This window comes from Papio anubis, chromosome 7, assembly GCF_008728515.1.
Source record: "Papio anubis isolate 15944 chromosome 7, Panubis1.0, whole genome shotgun sequence".
In the NCBI taxonomy this organism is placed as follows: Eukaryota; Metazoa; Chordata; class Mammalia; order Primates; family Cercopithecidae; genus Papio; species Papio anubis.
In genome coordinates, this window is record NC_044982.1 from 145,959,059 (window position 1) to 145,983,041 (window position 23,983).

Genomic DNA, 23,983 nt, shown 5'->3' on the forward strand with positions numbered 1-23,983 from the left:
AGAGGGGAGCTAAAATTTTTGGGGGGAGTTAATTGATCATCTAGAATAAGGGTCAGAAATCTTTATAGAGGCTGAGTGCAGTGGCTCATGCCTGTAATCCTAACAACTTGGGAGGTCGAAGTGGGAGGATGCCTTGAACCCAGCAGTTCAAGACCAGCCTGGGCAACATGGGGAAACCCCGACTCTACAAAAAAAAAAAAAATCAAAAAATTGGCCAAGCATAGTGGTGCACGCCTGTAGTCCCAGCTACGTAGGAGGCTGAGTTGGGGTGATTGCTTGAATCCTCAGGTCGAAGTTGCAATGAGCCGAGATCATGCCACCGTACTCCAGCCTGAGCAACAGAGTGAGACTCCATCTCAAAAAAAACAAAAACAACAAAAAGAAGAAAACTTCATAGAAACTGGCAGATAGTACATGTTTTATAGAGTTTGCAGGCCATACAACCATGGTTGCAGCTACTCAACTTTGCTCGTTTAGTATAGTAGCCATAGACAATACATACAAGTGAATGGCCATGGCTATGTTTCAATAAAACTTGATTTAAAATAGTGGTAGACCAGACTTGGCCCAACAGGCCATGTTTTTCTAACCCCTAATCTAGGATTATTAGTAGCAAGTTATCATACCTTAGGTTGTGTTGAATTATGGGATAGATTTTTATAAGAAGATCGTTAAAACTATTCCATTGCAAAATCTGAGCATGACTTTCACTTTCAAACTTTTAGTTTGAAATTAATTGAAAAATAATCACACTTTGCTACAGCACCTAATAAAATTAGGGTTGGTTGATGAGGCAAGCATGTAGTTGAATTCATTCATTCTCTGTCTTTCACTCACACATACACATGGATCTAGGCACTTACACACGAATACACCTGCAGTTATCTCTCTCTGTCTACCCTAATACATCCTTACACACTGTCATTTTGTTGCTTTATAGCTATTTCATTTGTGTCTTTGTTTACAGCTTTGGGCTCTGCTGCATTTCATTATGCCAACATTATTTGATTCACATGAAGAATTTAATGAATGGTTTTCCAAGGACATTGAGAGCCATGCCGAAAACAAATCCGCTATTGATGAGAGTGAGTACTATTATGAACTGGCTTTCTTTCTGTCTACCTATCAGTATAGGCAACCACATAATTGCATATTTTATTTTATTTGAAGAATTTTTCTTTCAGTATACATAGACAAATCAGGGAAACAAAACCACATATTTTGCTTATAAAATGCTTACATTTTTTGTACGTATTTAACAGTCAAAAAAGAATTAATTTAGATGATTACTACTATAGTCTTGTCTAATCAAGGCAGATCAGGCTTGATTCATAAAGTACTATATTTTAGCTTGCAGAATTCACGTTTCCCATTTAGATCTTGGAAAATTCATATTGGCCAGGCATGGTGGCTCACACCAGTAATCCCCGCACTTTGGGAGGCTGAGGTGGGCAGATCACCTTAGGTCAGGAGTTTAAAACCAGCCCGGCCAACGTGGTAAAACCCTATCTCTACAAAAATACAAAAATTAGCCGGGCATGATGATGGCAGGTGCCTGTAATCCCATCTACACGGGAGGCTGAGGTAGGTGAATCGCTTGAACCTGGGAGCAGTGGAGGTTGCAGTGAGCCGAGATTGCATCATTGCACTCCAGCCTGGGTGACAGAGCAAGACTCCATCTCAAAAGAAAAATTCATATTTAATTGTTTGTGTAATGGGTCAAGGCTTTTTTCCTATGATAAAAACAGCAAATATTAGAAGGGTCATTTTGTTATTTTTCTCTCTGTCTTAGAATTTGTTTCCGTTGTATTTTTAGCCTTATCAATACTTTTGATCTTGTTGAATCAAAAAATGCTCTGATTTTAAGAGCATTCTGGAGTGTTTATTACACAGACATGAGCTTGCTCACTATTAGAAAAGTCCTTATGTGGTTTTACACTACAAGTTGTTAATTTACTGACATCTCTTGGAAGGTAATTTTTGGGGAACACTGACAGTCCCAGGTAATTTTTATTATACTTATAACCCTATTATTGGTAAAGTGTCCCTAAAACGTAAAAATGAATTCTAATGAAAATAGAGCCTAATACATTTACCCTGTTGACTATAGCAAGATGGTACAGAAAGTTAAAATTCCTTGCTTTCCTACTTGGGGAAAAGTTTCAGTCTACTTTTAGAGAATCATTGAGCCAAAGGATTTTTGAAGAGTTCAGTGAGAGATGAATGTGGTATTTGTTTCTGTTGTTTTTGTGAAATCAGTATAATGTGTTATTTGGGGGCCTCCTGGCATTTCAGATCAACTTTCTCGCTTACACATGATTTTGAAGCCATTTATGCTGAGGAGAATCAAGAAAGATGTGGAAAATGAATTATCTGACAAGGTGAGTAAAGAAGACCTCATGTGTTTAAGCATCATTAGGCACCAACTTAAGATTCCAGGGGGATAAATTTGTTGGTATATGTTTAGTTGGAAAGTTTGCTTGAAGGAAGAGGTTTAAATTTGCATGGATCAAAGAGAACTTAAAATGAGGCAAATAATTGAGGAAAATAACATCTTTTTTTCTTTTTCTTTTAATGCTTTTTACTAGAGAATTTGAAACATTACAAAAGTAGAAAGATAGTGTAATGAATCCCCTTGACCCATTGTTCCATTACAATAATCATTAACTCTACCTCTCTCTTATTCAAAAGCAAATCCCGGATGTTTTATAAATGATTATTTGTTTATAAAGTGTTTTCATGTGTATTTCTAAAAGATTCAGTTTTTTAAAATACTGCCTAACTGCATGCCATTATCACACCCATTTCAAAAGACCAATTCCATGATAGCATCACATATCTAGTCAGTGTTCAGATATCTCCAGTTGTCTTTGTGTGTCTGTCTCTCTTCTTCAAAGAATTAATTTTGTAGCCAGGTGCAGTGGCTCACGCCTGTAATCCCAACACTTTGGGAGGCCGAGGCGGGCGGATCATGAGGTCAGGAAATCGAGACCATCCTGGTTAACATGGTGAAACCCTGTCTCTACTAAAAATACAAAAAATTAGCCAGTCGTGGTGGCAGGAGCTTGTAGTCTCAGCTTCTCGAGAGGCTGAGACAGGAGAATGGCATGAACCCAGGAGGCGGAGCTTGCAGTGAGCCAAAATCACGCCACTGCACTCCAGCCTGTGCGACAGAACGAGACTCTATCTTAAAAAAAAAAAAAAAAAAAGGATTTGTCAGAATAAGGATACAAGCAAGGTCCACACATAGCATTTGGATGGTCTGTCTCTCAGTATCTGGTTTGTTGTTTCTTTTGAGGCAGGGTCTTACTCCTTCACCCACACTGGAGTGCAGTGGCACAATCTTGGTTTACTGTTGCCTTGACCACCTGGGCTCCAGTGATCCTCCCCTGTCAGCCTCCCATGTAGCTGGAACTACAGGTGTGTGCCACAACACCTGGCTAATTTTTGTATTTTTTTTTATTTTTTGTAGTGACCAGTTTTGTCATGTTGCCCATGCTGGTCTCAAACTCCTGAGTTCAAGGGATTCACCTGCCTGGGCCTCTGAAAGTGCTGGGATTATAGGTGTGAGCTACTGTGCCCGACCTCTTAGTATCTTTTAATCCCTCCCTTCTTTTTTCCTCCTTGTAATTTTTTTTTTTTGTAAGATAAGGGCTCGCTCTGTCACCCATGGTGGACTGCAGTGGTGCAATCATGGCTCACTTCAGCCTTGACCTCCTTGGCTCAAGCAATCCTCCCACCTCACCCTCCCTAGTAGCTGGGTCTACAGGTGTACACCACCACACCTGGCTAATTTTTCATTTTTTTATAGAGACAGGATCTTGCTATGTTGCCTAAGCTAGTCTGGACTCCAGCAATCCTCCCACCTCAACCTCCCAGAGTGCTACGACTATAAGCATGAGCCACCGTGCTGGACTTAAAAAATCAGGGATTGTATGTATATACACTTCAAAGAGAGGAGTGGAACTGTACCTTTTCAGCCTCCCTAGTACATGGTACTATAGGTACACACCACCATGCCTGGCTAATTATTTATTTATTTATTTATTTTTGAGACTGAGTCTTGCTCTGTCAACCAGGCTGGAGTGCAGTGGCACGATCTCGGCTCACTGCAACCTCCGTCTGCCTGGTTCAAGCAACTCTCCTGCCTCAGCCTCCCAAGTAACTGGGACTACAGGTGTGCACCACTGTGCCCAGCTAATTTTTGTATTTTTAGTGGAGATGGTGTTTCACCATGTTGGTTGGCCAGGATGGTCTCGATCTCTTGACCTCATGATCCACCCGCTTCGGCCTCCCGAAGTGCTGGGATTACAGGCATGAACCACCACATCCGGCCCTGATTACAGGTGTGAGTCACTGCACCCAGCTAGTTCATAATTGTTGTTTAGTGCTACATAGGGAGGTGATCTGAAGATCTAGTATGGTGCTTAACCACTGTGTATAGTATGTGTTTCTTCAACATCATTTAGTGTTTTCTATCTTCTTATAGTTTTGTTAGGGAAAGTTAGAGAGGGCATTAAAGCAAAGATGACATGTGAGCCAAGTTTCAAATGATGAGTTGGCATTTACTAGGAAAATATGGTGGGAATGGGGGGCTAGGCAACAAGGGCAGCATGAGCAAAGATAGAGTAACATTCAAATATGCAGCCTGTTTTGGCTAACTTTCAGATAATTGTGGTTAAGTGACTAAGTGGTATGTGAGGAGGTTATGATGACGAGAAACTCAGACAGTAAGGTAGGTAGGTTAGATTATGGGAGAACTTTCTTTTTTTTTTTTTTTTTGGAGATGGAGCCTCGCTCTGTTGCCCAGGCTGGAGTGCAGTGGTGCAATCTCGGCTCACTGCAACCTCTGCCTCCCGGGTTCAAGTGATTCTCCTGCCTCAGCCTCCTGGGTAGCTAGGATTACAGGCTCATGCTACCACACCCGACTAATTTTTGTATTTAGTAGAGACGGAGTTTCACTGTGTTGGCCAGGCTGGTCTTGAACTCCTAACCTGTGATCTGCCCACCTCAGCCTCCCAAAGTGCTGGGATTACAGGCGTGAGCCACTGCACTCGGCCTGATTATTGGCGGCTTTCTTTGCCGAGATGAGAAGTTTCAACATTTTACTATAGGCAGAAATGCACATTGAAGATTTTTTAGCAGTTGAATTCCTTTATGAGCTATATGTGGAATGTATATCACAACCAGAAGAAACTGGAGGCAGGAAGACCGCAAAATATTATCAGTCTATACTATATCAGATGAGGGCCAGCAGCAGGCAATGGGTGTGATTAGAAAGAGTGGTAGATTTCCAAGCTGAATTGAAGGATTTAGGAAATACTAGAACACGGGGTGTCAGAGAGCATTCAGAAGTGAATTAAGTTTGTCTTTCCCAACTGATGGAATGGTAATGCTATTCACCAATTTAGTAAATTGTGGAAAAAAGAACTGTTTTTCTAACACATCACGTATGCAATTGCTGCAGACTGAGTGGTACTCTTAGAGTTAGTAGTTGCAGGTACTGCCTGGGTATGTTTGGGAATATATTTTTGTATGTTACTGTGATGACTACTAGTTGGCACTGTTAGAAGTGGAAGAAATTGCCCAGGGAAAGCAAATGGAATGAGTGGTGAAGAGAAGAGGGCTGAGGAATATACATGTTTTCTGAATGGTTGTCCAATTCACAGGTTTATAGAGATACTGAGTTCACATATGTTTATTCTCAATCATAATAATGGTTTGTGTGTGTTTTCAACTTTAAGCTGATGCTGAATTTTCTTAGAAACTACTTTTCCAAATATAAATGTTCTTATTGATTTTTAGATTGAGATTCTAATGTATTGCCAACTGACCAGCCGACAGAAACTGTTATATCAGGCATTAAAGAACAAAATTTCCATTGAGGATTTATTGCAGTCTTCTATGGGCTCTACCCAACAAGCACAGAACACCACCAGCAGCCTCATGAATCTGGTCATGCAGTTTAGGAAGGTAAGAACTTAGGTCAGTTGCCTTGAAGTTTTGTTTTTTTTGTTTTTTGGGGTTTTTTGAGATAGAGTCGTCTAGCTCTGTCGCCCAGGCTGGAGTGCAATGGCGCGATCTTGGCTCACTGCAACCTCTGGCTCCCAGGTTCAGGTGATTCTTCTGCCTCAGCCTCCCAAGGAGCTGAAACTATAGGAGCCTGCCACCATGCCTGGCTAATTTTTGTATTTTTAGTAGAGATGAGGCTTCCCCATGTTGGTCTCAAACTCTTGGCCTCAAGTGATCCACCCACCTCGGCCTCTCGAAGTGCTGGGTGAGCCACTGCGCCTGGCCTTGAAGTTGTCTTTATAACCCACTTCAAGAAAAACAGTCTATCCTTGATGTCAGATAAACAAAGGCTGTTAATGAGATGAAAATGGGAAAGTATCCATTCCCAAAGGTAAACATTTGGGATTTGGGATCCCCTATCATTACGTATAAAGATGTCTGCATGTGGTAATATTGTCTTACCATTTCCCTTCCTTTTAGGTGTGTAATCACCCAGAGTTATTTGAACGACAAGAAACTTGGTCTCCATTTCATATTTCCCTAAAGCCATACCACATTTCAAAGTTTATCTACCGTCATGGACAGATCAGGGTCTTCAATCATTCACGAGACAGGTAGGGAAGTATTACTATCTGTTCGCTGTTAGTGTTTTATAATTTACAGTTTTATTGCTAAGCAGATAAATATAATGGAGAGTATATGAGATCTCCAACAATGAGGCATTTAAGTAAAGGGTGGACAACTATTTGTTGAGGGATCTTATGGAAGGAATTTGAGCACTGTTAAATCTTCAACTAGGTAGCCTTAAAGGCACTAGTCACTTCTGGTTCTTCTTTGAATCAGGAATGTGCACGGATTTGTAAATAATATACTTGCAGCCAGCATGCATATCTGTGCCCCGTTGCTGAAATTGGTTTGTGATGGCTTACTTTACATTTGGAATTGCACTTGTGGGTGAACCGATTGTATTGTAAGTTAATCATATTTACCTTTTTCTCAGAGTCGGCAATGATAAATTTAATAAAGTTTAAAGTGGTTGTTAAGGTGATACACTAGAGACGACTTCCATTCGGAAAATAGATGTGTGGTCCATTCCACACCTGTGAGTTATTATGGCCCTGGCTTCTGAATTTTTAAACAAGTTCCCAGGGTTTTTTTCTGCATATCAACATTTGAGAACCATGGATTTAGAAAGCTCTTTTGTAGAGAAACTCATCACCAGTATTTAGTTTAATGAAACTGAAATTGAAACACATTTCTTGGATTTTACTTTATGAGTTATTTGCAGCTCCAGGTTAATATTTAACTTGAGCAGGGGGAAACAGGCCAGAGCTATATTGCTTTTTTGTTTAATATAGTATACGATGCCTTAGGGCACTAGAATTGTGATTCTCTGAAATAAATTGAGACTACTTTTAACTTGTATTATCTTCTTACACTGTCATTAAATACTTTGTATTTTTTGACATGTATGCTATGATTTTTGCTTGGTAATGTTGCAAGAAACTTCTTAAAAGTGAAAATAATTCCAAAACTAAAAGGTTTTACTTGGTATGGAGCCTCTAGTCTAGTTAACTTTCCATTATTTATATTTGGGTTTGGCTTTACTTTATTTACTTACTTTGCAGGTGGTTAAGGGTTCTTTCTCCATTTGCACCAGACTATATCCAACAGTCTCTCTTTCATAGAAAAGGTAGGTGTTTTGATCTTTGGGAAAGGAGGTTTGTCAAGGTTTTACCAGGATGCTCTTTGTTTTGCTGAGAGACTGATTTAGAACGAGTATTAGTTTTGCCTATATGGTAGGCCTTTATTTATAAAATCTTGGTAAGATTTAATTAAGGAAATTAGTTATCTTTATAGGCTCTGTGATTTGTAGCTATGAGAGGAAGAAGTAGAAAATAGTATTATTGACTTTCTGTCTGTATTTTATACCTGCCTTTCAAGAATTTCTTGCCCTTGAAACTTGACAAAGTCAGTGCTGGAGTCTCTCATTAATGAGACTTCCAGCCTAAGGAAAAGAAGCTACTCAACTTTGCGCATTGTCCAAAATATTAAGGCCAAGGTTCAGGACCTTTCACCCCTGTCCTGTCCTTATCTTTTTCCTGGCATTGGACAAAGAGAAGCCATTTAGGCAAGCATCCAAAAATCCCAAAGGTAACATAGGAGCCATCTCTAGTCTGGTCCATATATGCCGTATCTCATAGGCCTGCCTCCCTTATCTATAATTGTAGTATAAAGGTGTGGCACCTTAATTTCCACCAAAGTGGCTAGATCAGAACCTTTAGAATAGTGTTTTGTTCTTAAGTCAGAACTCAGCAGTTGAGCAGGCTTTAACTGAGCATCGTCTCTTGGTTTGCTGTTGGGTTTCAAATTGTCTTTTCTATTTCAGGTATTAATGAAGAAAGCTGTTTCTCTTTCCTTCGCTTTATTGATATATCTCCGGCAGAAATGGCAAACCTTATGCTTCAGGGACTTTTGGCCAGGTGAGAGGTTTGCTTATTGTTTGATAAGAGAGCAGTTAGGAATAAATGGGACAGATATTGAATACTGTGGAATTAAATATTTAATATTAAATCATCTTAGGGAACTTGTCGTTAATTTTCTTTTGTTAAGAATGAAGTTTGTAGGCCAGGCACGGTGGCTCATGCCTGTAATCCCAGCACTTTGGGAGACCGAGGTGGTTGGATCACCCGAGGTTGGCAGTTCGAGACCAGCCTGACCAACATGGAGAAACCCCATATCTAAAAAATACAAAATTAACTGGACATGGTGGTGCATATCTGTAATCCCAGCTACTCAGGAGGCTGAGGCAGGAGAATTGCTTGAACCTGGGAGGTGGAGGTTGCCGTGAGCTGAGATTGTACCATTGCACTCCAGCCTGGATCAGTTGAGGCCAGCCAGGATCAGTTGAGGCAACAAGAGCAAAATTCCGTATAAAAAAAAAAGAATAAAGTTTGTTCGCCAGGCCCAGGTGCAGTGGCTCACACTTGTAATGCCAGCACTTTGGGGGGCCAAGGCGGGTGGATCACTTAAGGTCAGGAGTTCAAGACTAGCCTGGCTAACATGGTGAAACCCCATCTCTACCAAAAATACAAAAATTAGCTGGGTGTGGTCGTACACCCTTGTAGTCCCAGCTACTCGGGAGGCTGAGGCAAGAGAATTGCTTGAACCTGGGAGGCGAAGGTTGCAGTGAGTCAAGATCGCTCCACTGCACTCCAGCCTGGACAACAGAGCGAGACTCCATCTCAGAACAAAGCAAAACAAACAAACAGACTAATTTGTTATTCATAAGTGAATTGTACCTTTCTTTTGCTCATTTAATAATTGTATGATGCTTCATAATATACCTTAAATAGGCTAGGCGCAGTGGTCATGCCTGTAATCCAGCACTATGGGAGGCTGAGGCAGGTGGATCACCTGAGGTCAGGAGTTTGAGAGCAGCCTGGCCAACATGGTGAAACCCTGTCTGTAATAAAAATACAAAAATTAGCCAGTCATGGTGCCAATGGCCTGTTCTAGCTACTCAGGAGGCTGAGGGGGGAGAATCGCTTGAACCCAGGAAGCAGAGGTTGCGGTGAGCCTAAATCATGCCACTGCACCCCAGCCCAGGCAACAGAATGAGAATACACACACACACACAACACACACACACACACACACCCCCACACACCCCCACACCACACACCACACACATATGTATATACACACACACACACACACACACTCCCCTTAAATATAAACTGTTTAGGCTTTTCTCCCGTAATTTCTAGTAAGTCTTGTTTTACTTATTTCTACAGGGCGAATGGAAGCTGGTGATTCATTTAGTTAGTGGTGATTGCAGCATAGCCTGCCTCAAGTGTTATGGGAAGTTTAATTCTCTGTTCTTTGGTATAATGGTTCTCACTGATTTTATTACTTTTGATTTATGTAATTAGAAATGGTTATCTCCTTAATATGAAGGTTTTTTTTTTTTCTTTTTTGGAGACGAAGTCTCGCTCAGTCGCCTAGGCTGGAGTGCAATGACTCAATTTTGGCTCACTGCAACCTCCACTTCCTGGGTTCAAGTTACTCTCCTGCCTCAGCCTCCCAAGTAGCTGGGATTATAGGTGTGCACAACCATGCCTGGCTAATTTTTGTATTTTTAGTAGAGATGGTGTTTTGCCATGTTGGCCAGGCCAGTCTCGAACTCCTGACCTCAGTTGATCCACCCATCTCGGCCCGCCAAAGTGCTGGGATTACAGACCTGAGCCACTGTGCCTGGCTGAAGACATTTTTATGATACGACTTTTTGTGCTAGAGGTGAATGTTTCTTTTTTCTTTTTCTTTTCTTTCATTTTGGAGACGGGATCTCACTGTGTTACCCAGGCTGGAGTGCAGTGGCGCGATCTCGGCTCACCGAAACTTTTACCTCTGAGGTTCAAGTGATTCTCCTGCTTCAGCCTCCCAAGTAGCTGCACCACCTCTACTTTTGTAGAGGTGAGGTTTCACCATGTTGGCCAGGCTGTTCCCAAATTCCTGGCCTCAATTGATCTACCTGTCTCATTCTCCCAAAATGCTGGGATTAAAGGCGTGAGTCACCGCACTCGGCCAAGGTGAATTTGTTTTTGTTTGTTTGTTTTTGTTTGTTTGAGACAGAGTCTTGCTCTGTTGCCCAGGCCGGAGTGCAATGGGGCGATCTCAGCTCACTACAATCTCCACCTCCCGGGTTCAAGCGATTCTCATGCCTCAGCCTCCCAAGTAGCTGGGATTACAGGCACGCACCACCACGCCCAGCTAATTTTTTTTTTTTTTTTTTTAGTGGAGACCGGGTTTTGCCATGTTGGTCAGCCTGGTCTCAAACTCCTGACCTGAGATAATCCGCCTGCCTTGGCCTCCCAAAGTGTTTGAATTACAGGCATGAGCCACTGCACCTGGCAAATTTTTTTTAATATTGATAGGAGCTTTACGGAGGATTTTAGTTTTCATGGTAGCAAACCATGTAATGTGAAAGAATTTATCTGAAAGTAGGAAAGTAGGAAAGAACTGTTTCTAAAATGATAAAGATTTACAAAAGAGTTATGTTAATGAGAGACAATCTTTGGATCATTCCTTGCTGCTATGAACGACCCTCAAACCTCCATGGAGCACTGAATAAGTGTGTCTGCTGTGGTTTGTTTCAGATGGTTAGCTCTTTTCCTGTCTCTGAAAGCCTCCTACAGGCTCTATCAGCTACGCTCCTGGGGAGAGCCAGAAGGGGAGAGCCATCAGAGATACCTGAGAAACAAGGATTTCCTTCTTGGGGTTAATTTTCCACTCTCCTTTCCAAACCTTTGCAGCTGCCCTTTGTTAAAGGTAAGCACTTATTTGAGCGTACATTACCTCCTTAGTATCTTCTTTCCTTTTCCTTGAATCAGTAAAAATAATAGTAAAGTAAATGAAGGCCTGACAGAACCAAAAAATTCCCAGAGGAGTGGGTGGTGCAGCGTATTGAGTTCTAACTTAATTTACACTTTGTATATATATTTTTGAGTGCATTTTATATTTTCAAAATGTTTATTTTTTACATTACTGTGAAGTACACAGATCTTAAGTGTACAGCTCTGTGAATTTATATATGTGTATACTCTTGTGTAACAACCATCTAGGTTAATATATAGAACACTTCCAACTCCCTCATGCTCCTTTCTGTTTAATACCTCTAGTTTAGAAAAGACAAACCAACAATTAAAGGTAATTGCCATTCTACTTCTGTCACCATAGATTATTTTTGCCTGTTTTGGAACTTTATATAAATGGAATTATCTTGTATGTACACTTTTGTAACTGGGATTTTTCACTCAGTATTATTTATGAGTTTTGTCCATGTCGTATGTAGCATTATTTTTTTATGGCTATGAAGTATTACATTGTCTGAATGGACTGCAATTTATTAGTCTCTTCTACTGTGGTAGATATTTTGGTTGTTTCCAGTTCTAGGTTATTATGAATGAAACCCCTATGCACATTTGTGTACGTGTTATTTGATGAATGCAAACATTACTTTCTTTGGTGTTTACATCCAGGAATGGAATTGCTATACTGTCAAGTATAACTCTGTTTAGGTTTAGTAGCTTTTGCCAAACGTTTTTCCAAAATGGTTTTATAAATTTACATTTGCACCTACGGTATGTTATTCAGCATTCTCCACTACACCTGGGAATGGCAATCTGTTTTGTTTTGTTTTGTTGTGTGACTCCTTATGAATAATCATTCCTTACAGTTATAATTATTTTAAGTATTTAATTATTTTGAGTATTATGTTTAAATATTAATTATTATGTAGTGGCATCTCATTGTAATCTTAAATTGTATTTCCATGGAAAGTAATGATGATGTGTACAGTTTCATACAATTCTTGGCCCTTACAGAATAGTAGGTGACAAAGAAGGTGAAATAAGGTGACAGGAACTGAAGTTATAGATGTAGGTCCAGATCATATGCAACCTCATAAGAATTGCCAAGGGTTTGGAATTTATTCTGAGTGAAATGAGTAATACTAGAGAGTTTTGAGAAGAGGAGTGACAGTTCGTTTGTTAAAGTCCTTCAGCTAGATTGAAGTTTAGAAACTAGGTCATTTTCCTTGTATTCTATAGAAAATGTTATGGGGTAGTTTGACAGTTACTGTTGTGGAATGAAGGACATTCTTTGGCTAGGTCGTCCAGTATTTGTACCCTGTACACTGAAAAGCTCACATGATTTCCTTCTCTTCTGTTTTCCCAGTTGGTTTCTTAAGCATTGCTCCATGTAATTTTTGGACTTTGGAGAGGGAGTCAGTAATGCAAATTAATGTAACTGGATTCCAGCCTTTTTGGAATAATGCAGTCAGTGGTGGCAGGGTGATTTCCTGCTGGTGAAATATTCCTAGTACGTCTACTGGGAACACTGGTATGTCTGAAGAGTTGCTTAACCTTCTGTAAAAGATTAATTCCTTCTCTCAACCCCTAAATTTGGTAATATATGTTACTACTGTAATACATTTTTATCAATTCTGCTTTTTATACAAAAAGCACCATTCTTCCAAGAGATTGTTGTTCCCTGTTATGTAGACATCTGCATTTTTCTTAACACTAGAGATATGCATCATTCATTTGTATTCTCTGTTTTCTGAAAATATTATAGTATGTTCCAGAGCGTCTGCTTAGTGAGGTCCTTATGTCAGTTAGAATTGCCTGAGAAAGGCAGATGTGGGTAGTATGCTTTATGGGAAACTGGTCATAAAATATGTTTACCCAGTTGAAAGATTCACTTATATTTACTCATTTTAATTTTATCCCATGTTGTGGATAGACATTTGCTCTTGTAGTGGTTTAGAGTATATACTGAATTAATGAGCTAATGGGCCACGGGGAACTGAAAGCTTATCATATATGTGTGGAGACACTGTTCTGCTTTCAGTCTCATCATCCTTATCTCCAACATATGTATGTATATTGAAATACCAACCAAGTAGTGTATTTTGCTAGAGCTTATTGTTCTCATAATTAATGATAAGACTGTCAGCCGGGTGTAGTGGCTCACACCTGTAATCCCAGCACTTTTTGAGGCTGAGGCAGGAGTTCAAGACCAGCCTGGCCAAAGTAGTGAAACCACCGCATCTACTAAAAATACAAAAATTAGCTGGGTATGGTGGCACGCGCCTGTAATCCCAGCTACTTGGGAGGCTGAGGCACGAGAATTGCTTAAACATGGGAGGCTGAGGTTACAGTTAGCAGAGATCACACCACTGCACTCCAGCCTGGGTGACAGAGCAAGACTCCTTCTCAAAAAAAAAATAAAAATACAAAAAAAATTAGCTGGGTGTGGTGGCATGTGCCTGTAATCTCAGCTACTCAGGAGCCTGAGGCAGGAGAATCTCTTGAACGCGGAGGCAGAGGTTGCAGTGAGCCGAGATCATGCAGCTGCACTCCAGCCTGAGCGAGAGAGCAAGACTCTGTCTCAAAAAAAAAAAAAAAAAAAAATTAAAAATTAAAAATTAGCCAAGCATGGTGGTGGGTGCCTGTAGTCCTAGCTACTTAGTAGTCTGAGGCAGGAGAATCCCTTCAACCCAGGATGTCAAGGCTGCAGCGAACCCTGATTACACCACTGTACTCCAGCCTCGGTGACAGAGCGGGACCCTGTCTCAAAAAAAAAAACCAAAAACCTCAAAAAGGAAATCTTTGTTTTTCAGCCAAGGAAAATGATCATTAGATATTATCCACTCTTAAAGGTTAGCCTAGGTTCTGAATATAGAACCAGAAGCCAGCTGGGTGCGGTGGCTCATGCCTGTTAATCCCAGTACTTTGGGAGGCCGAGGCAGGTGGATCACCTGAGGTCAGCAGTTCAAGACCAGCCTGGCCAACATAGTGAAACCCCGTCTCTACTAAAAAAAAAATACAAAAATTAGCCGGGCATGGTGGTGGGCACCTGTAATCCCAGCTACTAGGGAGGATGAGGCAGGAGAATCACTTGAACCCGGGAGGTGGAGGTTGCAATGAGTCAAGATCATGCCATTGCACTCCAGCCTGTGGAACAGGAGCAAAATTCCATCTCAAAAAAAAAAGAACTAGGAGCTCCAGATGTAACAATTAACAACAATGTAGAGGCTAGGCATGGTGGCTCATGCCTGTAATTCCATAATTCCAGCACTTTGGGAGGCTGTTGCGGGATGATCGCTTGAGCCCAGGAGTTAGAGACCAGCCAGGTCAACATGACAAAACCCCGTCTCTACCAAAAGAATACAAAAATTAACCAAACCTGATGCCATGTACCTGTAGTTCCACCTACTTGGGAGGCTGAGGTGGGAGGTTCGCCTGAGCCCAGGAGGTTGAGGCTAAAATAAACAGTGATCTCACCACTGCATTCTGGGCCTCTGAGGGTGACAGAGTGAGGCGCTCTACGTCTTTGCAAGAATGTGGTATTGTCTGTCTCTTCATTTAAACTTTGTTGGGTAGTGGTGTCTTATTGTGTCTTTAGTTAAATTTCTCTTGTGAAAATGATATTGAATACCTTTTCTGGTGTTTATTGGCCATTTGGATAATTGCCTTTATGAAATGTTTGTTCAAAACTCTTGCTTATTTTTCTATTGGGCTGACTGTATTTTTCTTATGATTTGTAGTTCTTTGTGTATTATAAATATCTTCTTCTCTGTAACTTTCTCATTTTCAGTGGTACCCTCCCCTGCCCACCCTTTTTTTTGAAACAGGGTCTGGCTTGTTCTATTTCCCAGGCTAGAGTACACTGATGCAGTCATAGCTCAGGATTAGAGTTAGGTTAGGGTTAGGTTTACTGTGTTGTTCAGGCTAGCCTTGAACTCTGGCCTCAAACAATTCTCCAGCCTCAGCCTCCCAAAGCCCTGGAACTTAAGCGTGACCTATTGCACCCAGCTTCAGTGTTGTCTTCTGACGAATAGTTAATAATTTTTGTGTCCTGCTGAAGAATTCTTTGCCTCCAACAAATTCGTGAAGATAATTCTGTTTCTGTCCATATCCCATCTGTTGAAAAGACCATTCTTACTGGACTGTAGCATCACTTGTCAAGCAGGTGTCCATATATGTGTTGGTCAGTTTCTGAACTCTGTTCTCTTCCATGAACCCATTTGACTATCCTTGAACCAGTGCTACTCTATCTTAATAAGTACAGCTTCACAGTAAGTCTTGATAACTGGTGCACAGGTCCTCTGACTTTGCATTTCTTCTGTATTGTGTTGGCTGTTCTTAGCCCTTTGTGTATTCATGTAAATTTTAGAATTGGCATATAAATCTTATTTTATCATATCGTCTTTCCTTTTTTTTGGTAGCAGCAGGGTCTCACTATGTTGTATCCAGGCTAGTCTTGAACTCCTAGGCTTAAGCAGTTCTTCCACCTTGGCCTCCCAAGGTGCTGGGTTTGCAGTTGTGAGCCCATGTGCTCAGCTAAATCTTTAATCTCACCTCTTTTTAGCAGTCTAGGTAGTATAGGTCAGAAGTCCCCAAATGTTTTGATTATGTACCCCTGTAATAACAACATTCTTAATCTGTTTCTCCAATGTCTGTATGCTATTTTGTTTTAAATTGTGTACATGTACTAACATATTAATATTTACGTTGTGAAGTTTGCGTGTGCCTACTTTGGAAACCACTGATGGGAACATTTTATTTGGATAGGGAATGGTGGTAGAGGGGAGACTCAGTGTTCACTATAGAAGATATTCCTGTGTTTTACATGCTGTACATTGTTTTTCAAACTATTTTAAATTATTTGACCTCAAAGGTCCATGGGGGGCATTGATTGGTATATCGTAAGTGCTTATCGATTGAATGAATATCCAGTGTAGAATGTGATCTTTGGGAATTGTCTGGTGCTGCTTTTTTCATTGCTCTAGGCTACCTTCAGAACAGCCTCTTCCCAGTGTTAGTCCAGTCCAGCAAGGAGAAACATGTAATTAATGTTGTTTACAAACGTATTGTTGCATACCACAGTAGGCAAAGTGTGTTCACAATCATTATCCCTGTGCTGTATTTGGAAGAGTCACTCGTGCACGTATTGAAAATATACACTCACGCTTTAAAAAACACACACACACTTAATGTGGTTCAAGATAAGACTTTAAATACTACACAATTAACTGCCTGATTAATGGTAGAGTTCAGAATGGGAGAAGATTACTTGATAGAAATAGTATTGTGAAGTTGCATGTAGGCTGGGTGTGGTGTTGGCTCGTGCCTTTAATCCCAGTACTTTAGGAGGCTGAGGTGGGAGGATTGCTTGGAGCCAGGAGGCAAGACCAGCCTGGACAACATAGTGAGACTGTGTCTCTAATTTTGAAAAAGTTAGATTTTGAGTGGTAGAGATTTGGATAGGTGGAACATAATTCCAAGTTAAGGATTTGAGCCAAAATAAAGGACAGTAATGACAGAACAGTCTAGAAGGGTAAGTTTGGAAAGTCTTTGAATGCCAGCCTATGTGGGTTTAGATAATAAGCCTGTTGTCCCAGCCCTATTTGTCTTACTTTCTTCAACAAATACTAACAGTTGTATTCCTGGGGTCAAAGTGTTGGTAGCCGCTGTGAAGCCATGAGAAGGAGTATTCTGGTAGCGAGTTCAAGTAAGGCTGCTAAATCACCAGTGTCATTATATCAAACCAGTTGGGAATCTTTGTTATTTGTATTTTATGAAAATTAACCTCAGAGTGTGATATTAGGAAGAATGGAGGCAGCAATCCATGTTAAGGAAGATCTTAAGCAAAAGTTTGAAGTGTCAGGTACTAAAGACCCGATAGCAATGGTTGTAACAGAAAGATTATAGAAAAGGGATCAAGGAACTTTGATCGGTTTGGATATGGATGGGCACTGGAGATGGAAAAATTACTTCGAAAAGCCAGAGTTCAAGAGAGGATCCAGAGGGAATCTTAAGTTCCATATCAAGTTTAAAGCAAAAATGAAAGAGTGAGATGAAGAACTCTTTGTGAGTACAGATAGAAAAGAGAAGGCAGAACCCCAGTTGTAAGGATTTATAGGGAGAAAGATCCTGGTTAGGAGAGGTAGATAATGAGTATTGAAGCGTGACAGTTAAAAAGAAAAAGTAAGGTATTTCAGGAGGGGAGTTTGGTTTAAGTGAAAGTTGACTTTTTTTTTTTTTTTTTAAGAGAAAAGAGCCTTGCAGATTTCACAATGAAAAGGAAAGAAGAGGTCGGGTGCAGTAGCTCACGCCTGTAATCCCAGCACTTTGAGAGGCCGAGGTGGGCAGGTCACCTGAGGTCAGGAGTTGGAGACCAGCCTGGCAAACATGGCGAAACCCTCTCTACTAAATATAAAAAAAACTAGCCAGGTGTAGTGGCCTGTACCTGTAATCCCAGCTACAGGAGAATCACTTGAAAACGGGAGACAACATTTGCGGTGAGCTGAGATCATGCTGACAGAGCCCAGCTCACGACAAAAGCAAGACTCCATCGACAGAAAAAAAAAAAAAGGGAAGAGGAAGACAGAAAAGAGGGCAATTGAACGTGCAACAGAGACATTTTGTGGGGGTGCACAAGTAGGTTAACTATACTTTTTTTTTTTTTTTTTTTTTTTTTTTGAGACGGAGTTCGGCCTCTGTCAGCCTGGCTGGAGTGCAGTGGCCTGGATCTCAGCTCACTGCAAGCTCGCCCGAAGCCACGCATTCCCTCCTGCCTCAGCCTCCTGAGTAGCTGGGACTACAGGCACCCGCCGCCTCGCCCGGCTAGTTTTTTGTATTTTTTAGTAGAGACGGGGTTTCACCGTGTTCGCCAGGATGGTCTCGATCTCCTGACCTCGTGATCCGCCCGTCTCGGCCTCCCAAAGTGCTGGGATTACAGGCTTGAGCCACCGCGCCCGGCCTATACTTTTTTTTTGAGACGGAGTCTTACTCTGTCACCCAGGCTAGAGTACAGTGGCACAACCTTGGCTTACTGCATCCTCTGCCTCCTAGGTACAAGTGATTCTCCTGCCTCGGCCTCCCGAGTAGCTGGGACTACAGGCGTGCACCACCAGTCCGGGCTATTTTTTGTATTTTTAGTAGAAGGGGGGTTTTGCCACGTGGGCCAGGCTGGTCTCGAACTCCTGGTCTCGAGTGATCCTCTCGCCTCGGCCTTGCAAAGTACTGGGATTATAGGCATGAGCCACCGCACCTGGCCCAACTATACTTTTTAATAGGATGAAAAACTCTTGTGAATACTGGCAGGCTGTATGATTAACAGAAAGATACTTCTCTGCCACAAAGAGTGTTTTACAATGTCCAGAACAACTAACACTAAGCTTAACATTATTTTATTTTATTTTATTTTTTTGAGATGGAGTCTTGCTCTGTTGCCCAGGCTGGAGTGCGGTGGCACAATATTGGCTCACTGCAACCTCTGCCTCCTGGGTTCAAACTGTTCTCCTGCCTCAGCCTCCCAAGTAGTTGAGACTACAGACATGTGCCACCACGCCCAGCTAATTTTTGTATTTTTAGTAGAGATGGGGTTTCACCATGTTAGCCAGGCTGGTCTCGAACTCCTGACCTCAGGCAGTTTCGCCCGCCTGAGCTTCCCAGAGTGCTGGGATTATAGGCTTGAGCCACCGTTCCCGGCCTTAAGCTTAACATTTAAAAAAAAAAAAAAAAAAAGTCCTATTAAGTGGTTCTCTTTCTCTCTCTTTTTTGTTCTTTTTTCTTCAAGGTAGAAATCAATCTATTTTTAGGTTTTTTTTTTTTTTTTGAGACAGTCTTGCTCTGTCACCCAGGCTGGAGTGCAGCGGAGTGACCTCAGCTCACTGCAACCTCCACCTCCCAGGTTTAAGCGATTCTCTTGCCTCAGCCTCCCGAGTAGCTGGGATTACAGGCTCCTGCCACCACACCTGGCTAATTTTTGTATTTTTAGTAGAGAGGTGGGGTTTTGCCATGTGGGCTAGACTGATCTCAAACTCCTGACCTAAAGTAACCTGCCTGCCTCAGCCTCCCAAAGTTCTGGGACTACAGTCGTGAGCCACTATGCCTGGCTAAAATCAATTTAAATATTTGGACATTTTATATAATTCATCTTGCCTTTGTGGTCTGGTTATTTTGGGCACTTTTAAGGTTAAATAAGTGTTTGCTGAATGACCTAGTGAATAATGGCACATTATGTTAATGAACCAATATTAATATTAATACCAATATTGGTGCATTGGTACTAATCTTTGGAACATGGTATGTATTAATCTGAGGGAATGTCTTCTAGCCTAAAATTACAAGTACAATTTTACTCTTAATATTTTAAATAGAATTTTGTGAAGAGCACTAACTTCTCCTAGGGGTTTAGGGAAAGTGGGCAGGATAGGTAATCTGATCATTCATTGATCTTATTGCACTTAGTTATTTTTGCCCTGCATTTGATCTGAGAACTAGAGGTGACATTCTTTGGGTAGTAAGGAACACCAGAGAGAAGTGAATCTATAGAAACTTGCAATAGAGGTTGCTAATGAGCTCAACTATGGATTTTAGCCCCTGTAGTAGTACTTATATAACATATTATCTTAAAACCTAGAGATTAAAACAACAAACACTTGATATCTCACACTGTTTCCATTGGCTGGGAACTTTGGAGCAGCTTAGCTAGGTGGTTCTTTTTTTTTTTTTTGAGAGAGAGTTGCACTCTGTTGCCAGGCTGGATCGCACCGTGGTGCGATCTCGGCTCCCTGCAACCTCCGCGTCCCGGGTTCATGCCATTCTCCTACCTCAGCCTCCTGAGTAGCTAGGACTACAGGTACCCGCCACCATGCCCATCTTATTTTTTGTATTTTTAGTAGAGACAGGGTTTCATCGTGTTAATCAGGATGGTCTTAGCTCCTCACCTCGTGATCCACCTGCCTCGGCCTCTCAGAGTGTTGGGATTACAGGCGTGAGCCACCGCGCCCGGCCTTTTTTTTTTTTTTTTTTTTTAAAGAGATATAGTCTTGCTTTGTCACCCAGGAAAGAGCATAGTGGTATAGTCATGGCTCACTGCAATCTCCACCTTCAGGGCTCGAGCAATCCTCCCACCTCAGCCTCTCAAGTAGCTAGGACTACAGGCACATGCCACCACACCCAATTAATTTTTGGATTTTGGTCTCAAGGGATTCCCCTGCCTCAGCCTCCCAGAGTGCTGGGATTAGGTGTGAGCCATCACACCTGGCCAAGGAATTTGTCCATATAAAACTACCACAGCCCCTTATTTCCAGGCTAATCCCATTGTATCAGATATTTCATTATGAAATTTCTTTTGGATTTCCTGTTCTGAGATTCTGGCTTAGACTGTAGATGGGTTCTGACTGTAATACTAGTTCTCAACCAGTTTTTCAACTAGAAAGGATTTTGGACTCTCTCTTTGTGCTCTGTTACCCGTGTTTCTTCACAGCAAACGTTAGCTGGGAAAAATAGTAACTATAGTATAATAACGAGGTTTTATTTTCAGCAGGGATTCTTTACTCATAAACTCTAACTCCTTGTGAGCATTTTTTTTTCTTTTCATTGCAAGCTCTGTATTTTCATTTAATTTGCCACATTAGTTCTGATTATGTAACTTTAATTATTTGGAAACATAACGCAGAAGAGAAGCCATTCTCCAATGAAGACAAATTATGTTTCAAGGTTTTAATGGAAGAATATGCAAGTTGAGCCCAAATTCCATGTTCCAGATCAGTCTTAAAAAGTTTGGGGTTATTCTTCAGCCAACAGACCTGAGAAGAGACATGGGGAAATGTAAAAGTTGGAAGGGGTCTCATCATTCTTTCTCTTATGAAATTCAAATAATATTTTAGACTAAAGCTCCTTTGGAGCTAACATGCTACTTTTGAATTAATTTCCCCATTTTTAGCTTTGTCTCTTAAGGCAGACAATTTTTCATTCTGTTTCCTTCTATGCCTTTATTTGTTTTATAAAGAGAGATATACTGTTCCTGTAGCCTGTCTCCTAAATACAGCTTCCTGTCATCAGATCAAGGTAAAGGCTTTGTTTTTCTCCTCTGGTGGAGACAGATGAGTGTTCACTTAGCTACATGTTATCATATTGGTCTTACTAAGCTGTGTGAGGTCACATACTACCTGAGCCATATTCAGCAGTCTAACCCAGTCCTCCCCTTCTTCTCTTACTCCCCAGGGAAAGGAATGAATCCAAACAGCGAGAAACTCTCCTCTCCCCACCTCCCCCAACCCCATAATGTGCCTCTAAAACCCTTGCCCTCACCCACCCTACGGTAAAGACAAAATACGAATTTTTTTTGTTACAGAATCCAAAGAAGTACCATTTTTGTATTATTAGCTTCAGGATGATACATAAATATCAAGAAACTAAGAACTAGGCTACAGACACAGATCAGTTGATACTTAGGGATGTTTTGGATAAAGTTTTGGGTTTTTTAAAAAAATCTCTTAATTGATGTGAATGCTTTTCAGATACTTTCTTCTCTTATGTTTGTAGAACAAAAACTAGCATGGCTCCCTGTATTCTACTTAATTTTCTTGTGTTCTACCCTGCTTTGCTGTTAAGAATTTCAAGAAGGAATAGATTTGGGTCAAAACTTTCACACACCTTCCCTGCACTATGGTACCTCGGCCAGAGTTATTTTCTTACACTGTTTTGCAGTAAAGAGTGTGATTTTGTTTGTTTGTTTGTTTGTTTTGAGACAGTGTCTCACTCTGTCTCTCTACTCAAGGAGGCTGAGGTGGGAGGATCACTTGAGTCCGGGAATTTGAGATTACAGTGAGCTATGATCACACCACTGCACCCCAGCCTGGGTAACGAGATCGTGTCTCAAAAAAAAAAAAAATCTTATTCAGGCAGCAGAGATAGAAAAGAAAATCTTACTTTCCTTAGAAGAATAAAGACAAAAAAGAGAGGCTGTCATAAATATACCATTTAGTTATCTTTCTTAGGGTGGAACAGATTTGAGTCTATTCCAATTAAATGTCATGTTAAAAATTAAAAATGATGGTTGGCAGACACAGAGTACAGTACCAGTATTGATTCTGTCTCCTGTCTGTCTCATTGAAACTGTTGTCATGGTAATGGTCTACTTATGCATAGTATGTGTTGAACGTTTTTTTTTTTTTTTTTGGAGACAGAGTCTCTGTCACCCAGGCTGGAGTGCAATGGCATGATCTCGGCTCACTGCAACCTCCGCCTCCCGGGTTCAAGCGATTCTTCCACCTCAGCCTCCTGAGTAACTGGAACTATAGATACATGCCACCACACCTGGCTAATTTTTGTATTTTTAGTAGAGACGGAGTTTCATTATGTTGGCCAGGCTGGTCTCAAACTCCTGACCTCGTGATCCGCCCTCCTCGGCCACGAAGTGCTGGGATTACAGGCATGAGCCACCACGCCCGGTTGAACGTTTTGTATACTCTACAGCTCTAGTGAGTCAAGCGACTTATAAAAATTGGGGACATTTCAGATTTTGCAATTTAAAATACACAAAGGTTCTAAATATAGAGTTGTTTTGAAAAGAGTGGCATGTGTTAAGTTTTAAACACTATTCTGTATTAAATCCTTAGAGTTTTTTTGACAGGCTATTGATGAAGATTCACCCAAACAGGAAGTTTTCAAAAATTCTTCCACTAAATGTTAATTTTCAGCTATAGTATCTGTATCTATCATCATTTCCTAAGATCGTAAGTGCTACAGATGCCCCTTATGGAAAACTCTGGGAAACTATTGTGGTTGTCTGCATTAATTTTCCGCCTTTTTGTTTGGATGCTTAAAGTATCCATGAAAGTAGAATCAGTGTAATCTAAGAGCTGATTTATCGACACTACTATTTCATTTAAAGTGAAACTTTTTCCTCTGTATCTAAATTTGACATGTTCTTTAAGAAAAGATGTAGAAAGCTAATTTTGAGTAATGGAGACCTAAATTTTTAACATAAGCATTTTTAATTTTAAACAAAACATGTAGCACAAAGCATGGCCTTTTATTAAATGAGTAAGTCTAGGTCTGAGGGAAAAACATCTGTGTGTTTTCTGTGCTGTACTGTGGCAAGGAGTATGCAGCTGTGGAGCCTGTCATCCTGGCCTGCTTATTTTCACTTGAGACTTTTGTATGATGCGAAAAGAGTCTTTAGAAAAGCCTAACTTCACTACTGTGTGCATATTATAGTCTTGGCGGCAAGACGCACACAGCTGCCAGTGCTTCCAGGGTAATGAGACATTCAAGAGCATGAGAAAGGGACAAAAGAATAGCAAAAGCTGTGACCACGTGAAAACCAAGTCAGATTCCCCATAGTATGGCATTCTTCCTCCCTCCCTCCCTTCTTCCGTCCTTCCTTCCCCTTCCTTCCTTCTCCTTCCTCCCCTCCCTCTCTCCTTCCCTCCCTCCTTCCCTCTCTCTTTTCCTTCCCCTCCTTTCCTTCTTTCTTTCTCCCTCTTCCCTTCTCTATGTCTTTTCTTCTTTCTTTCATGGCTAAGTTAGATTAAAGAAGTATTGAACGAACTTTCTTTTCTATCCACAATATTGCTTAAGGTATTCTTTGTATTCTTCCATGTCAG

General features: G+C 41.0%; 1 protein-coding gene across 2 annotated transcripts in view; it reads left to right on the forward strand.

Annotated features, from left to right (window-relative positions):
* Nucleotides 1–23,983, forward strand: part of INO80 (INO80 complex ATPase subunit) — a 137,423-nt gene that overhangs the window by 60,286 nt on the left and 53,154 nt on the right. For both annotated transcript variants that reach the window (XM_009209961.3, XM_003900795.4), the window contains exons 18-24: nt 968–1,085; nt 2,296–2,381; nt 5,806–5,973; nt 6,493–6,626; nt 7,641–7,705; nt 8,402–8,495; nt 11,172–11,343. In XM_009209961.3, coding sequence (XP_009208225.1) covers nt 968–1,085; nt 2,296–2,381; nt 5,806–5,973; nt 6,493–6,626; nt 7,641–7,705; nt 8,402–8,495; nt 11,172–11,343 — 837 coding nt within the window. The remainder of the gene's footprint in view (nt 1–967; nt 1,086–2,295; nt 2,382–5,805; nt 5,974–6,492; nt 6,627–7,640; nt 7,706–8,401; nt 8,496–11,171; nt 11,344–23,983) is intronic.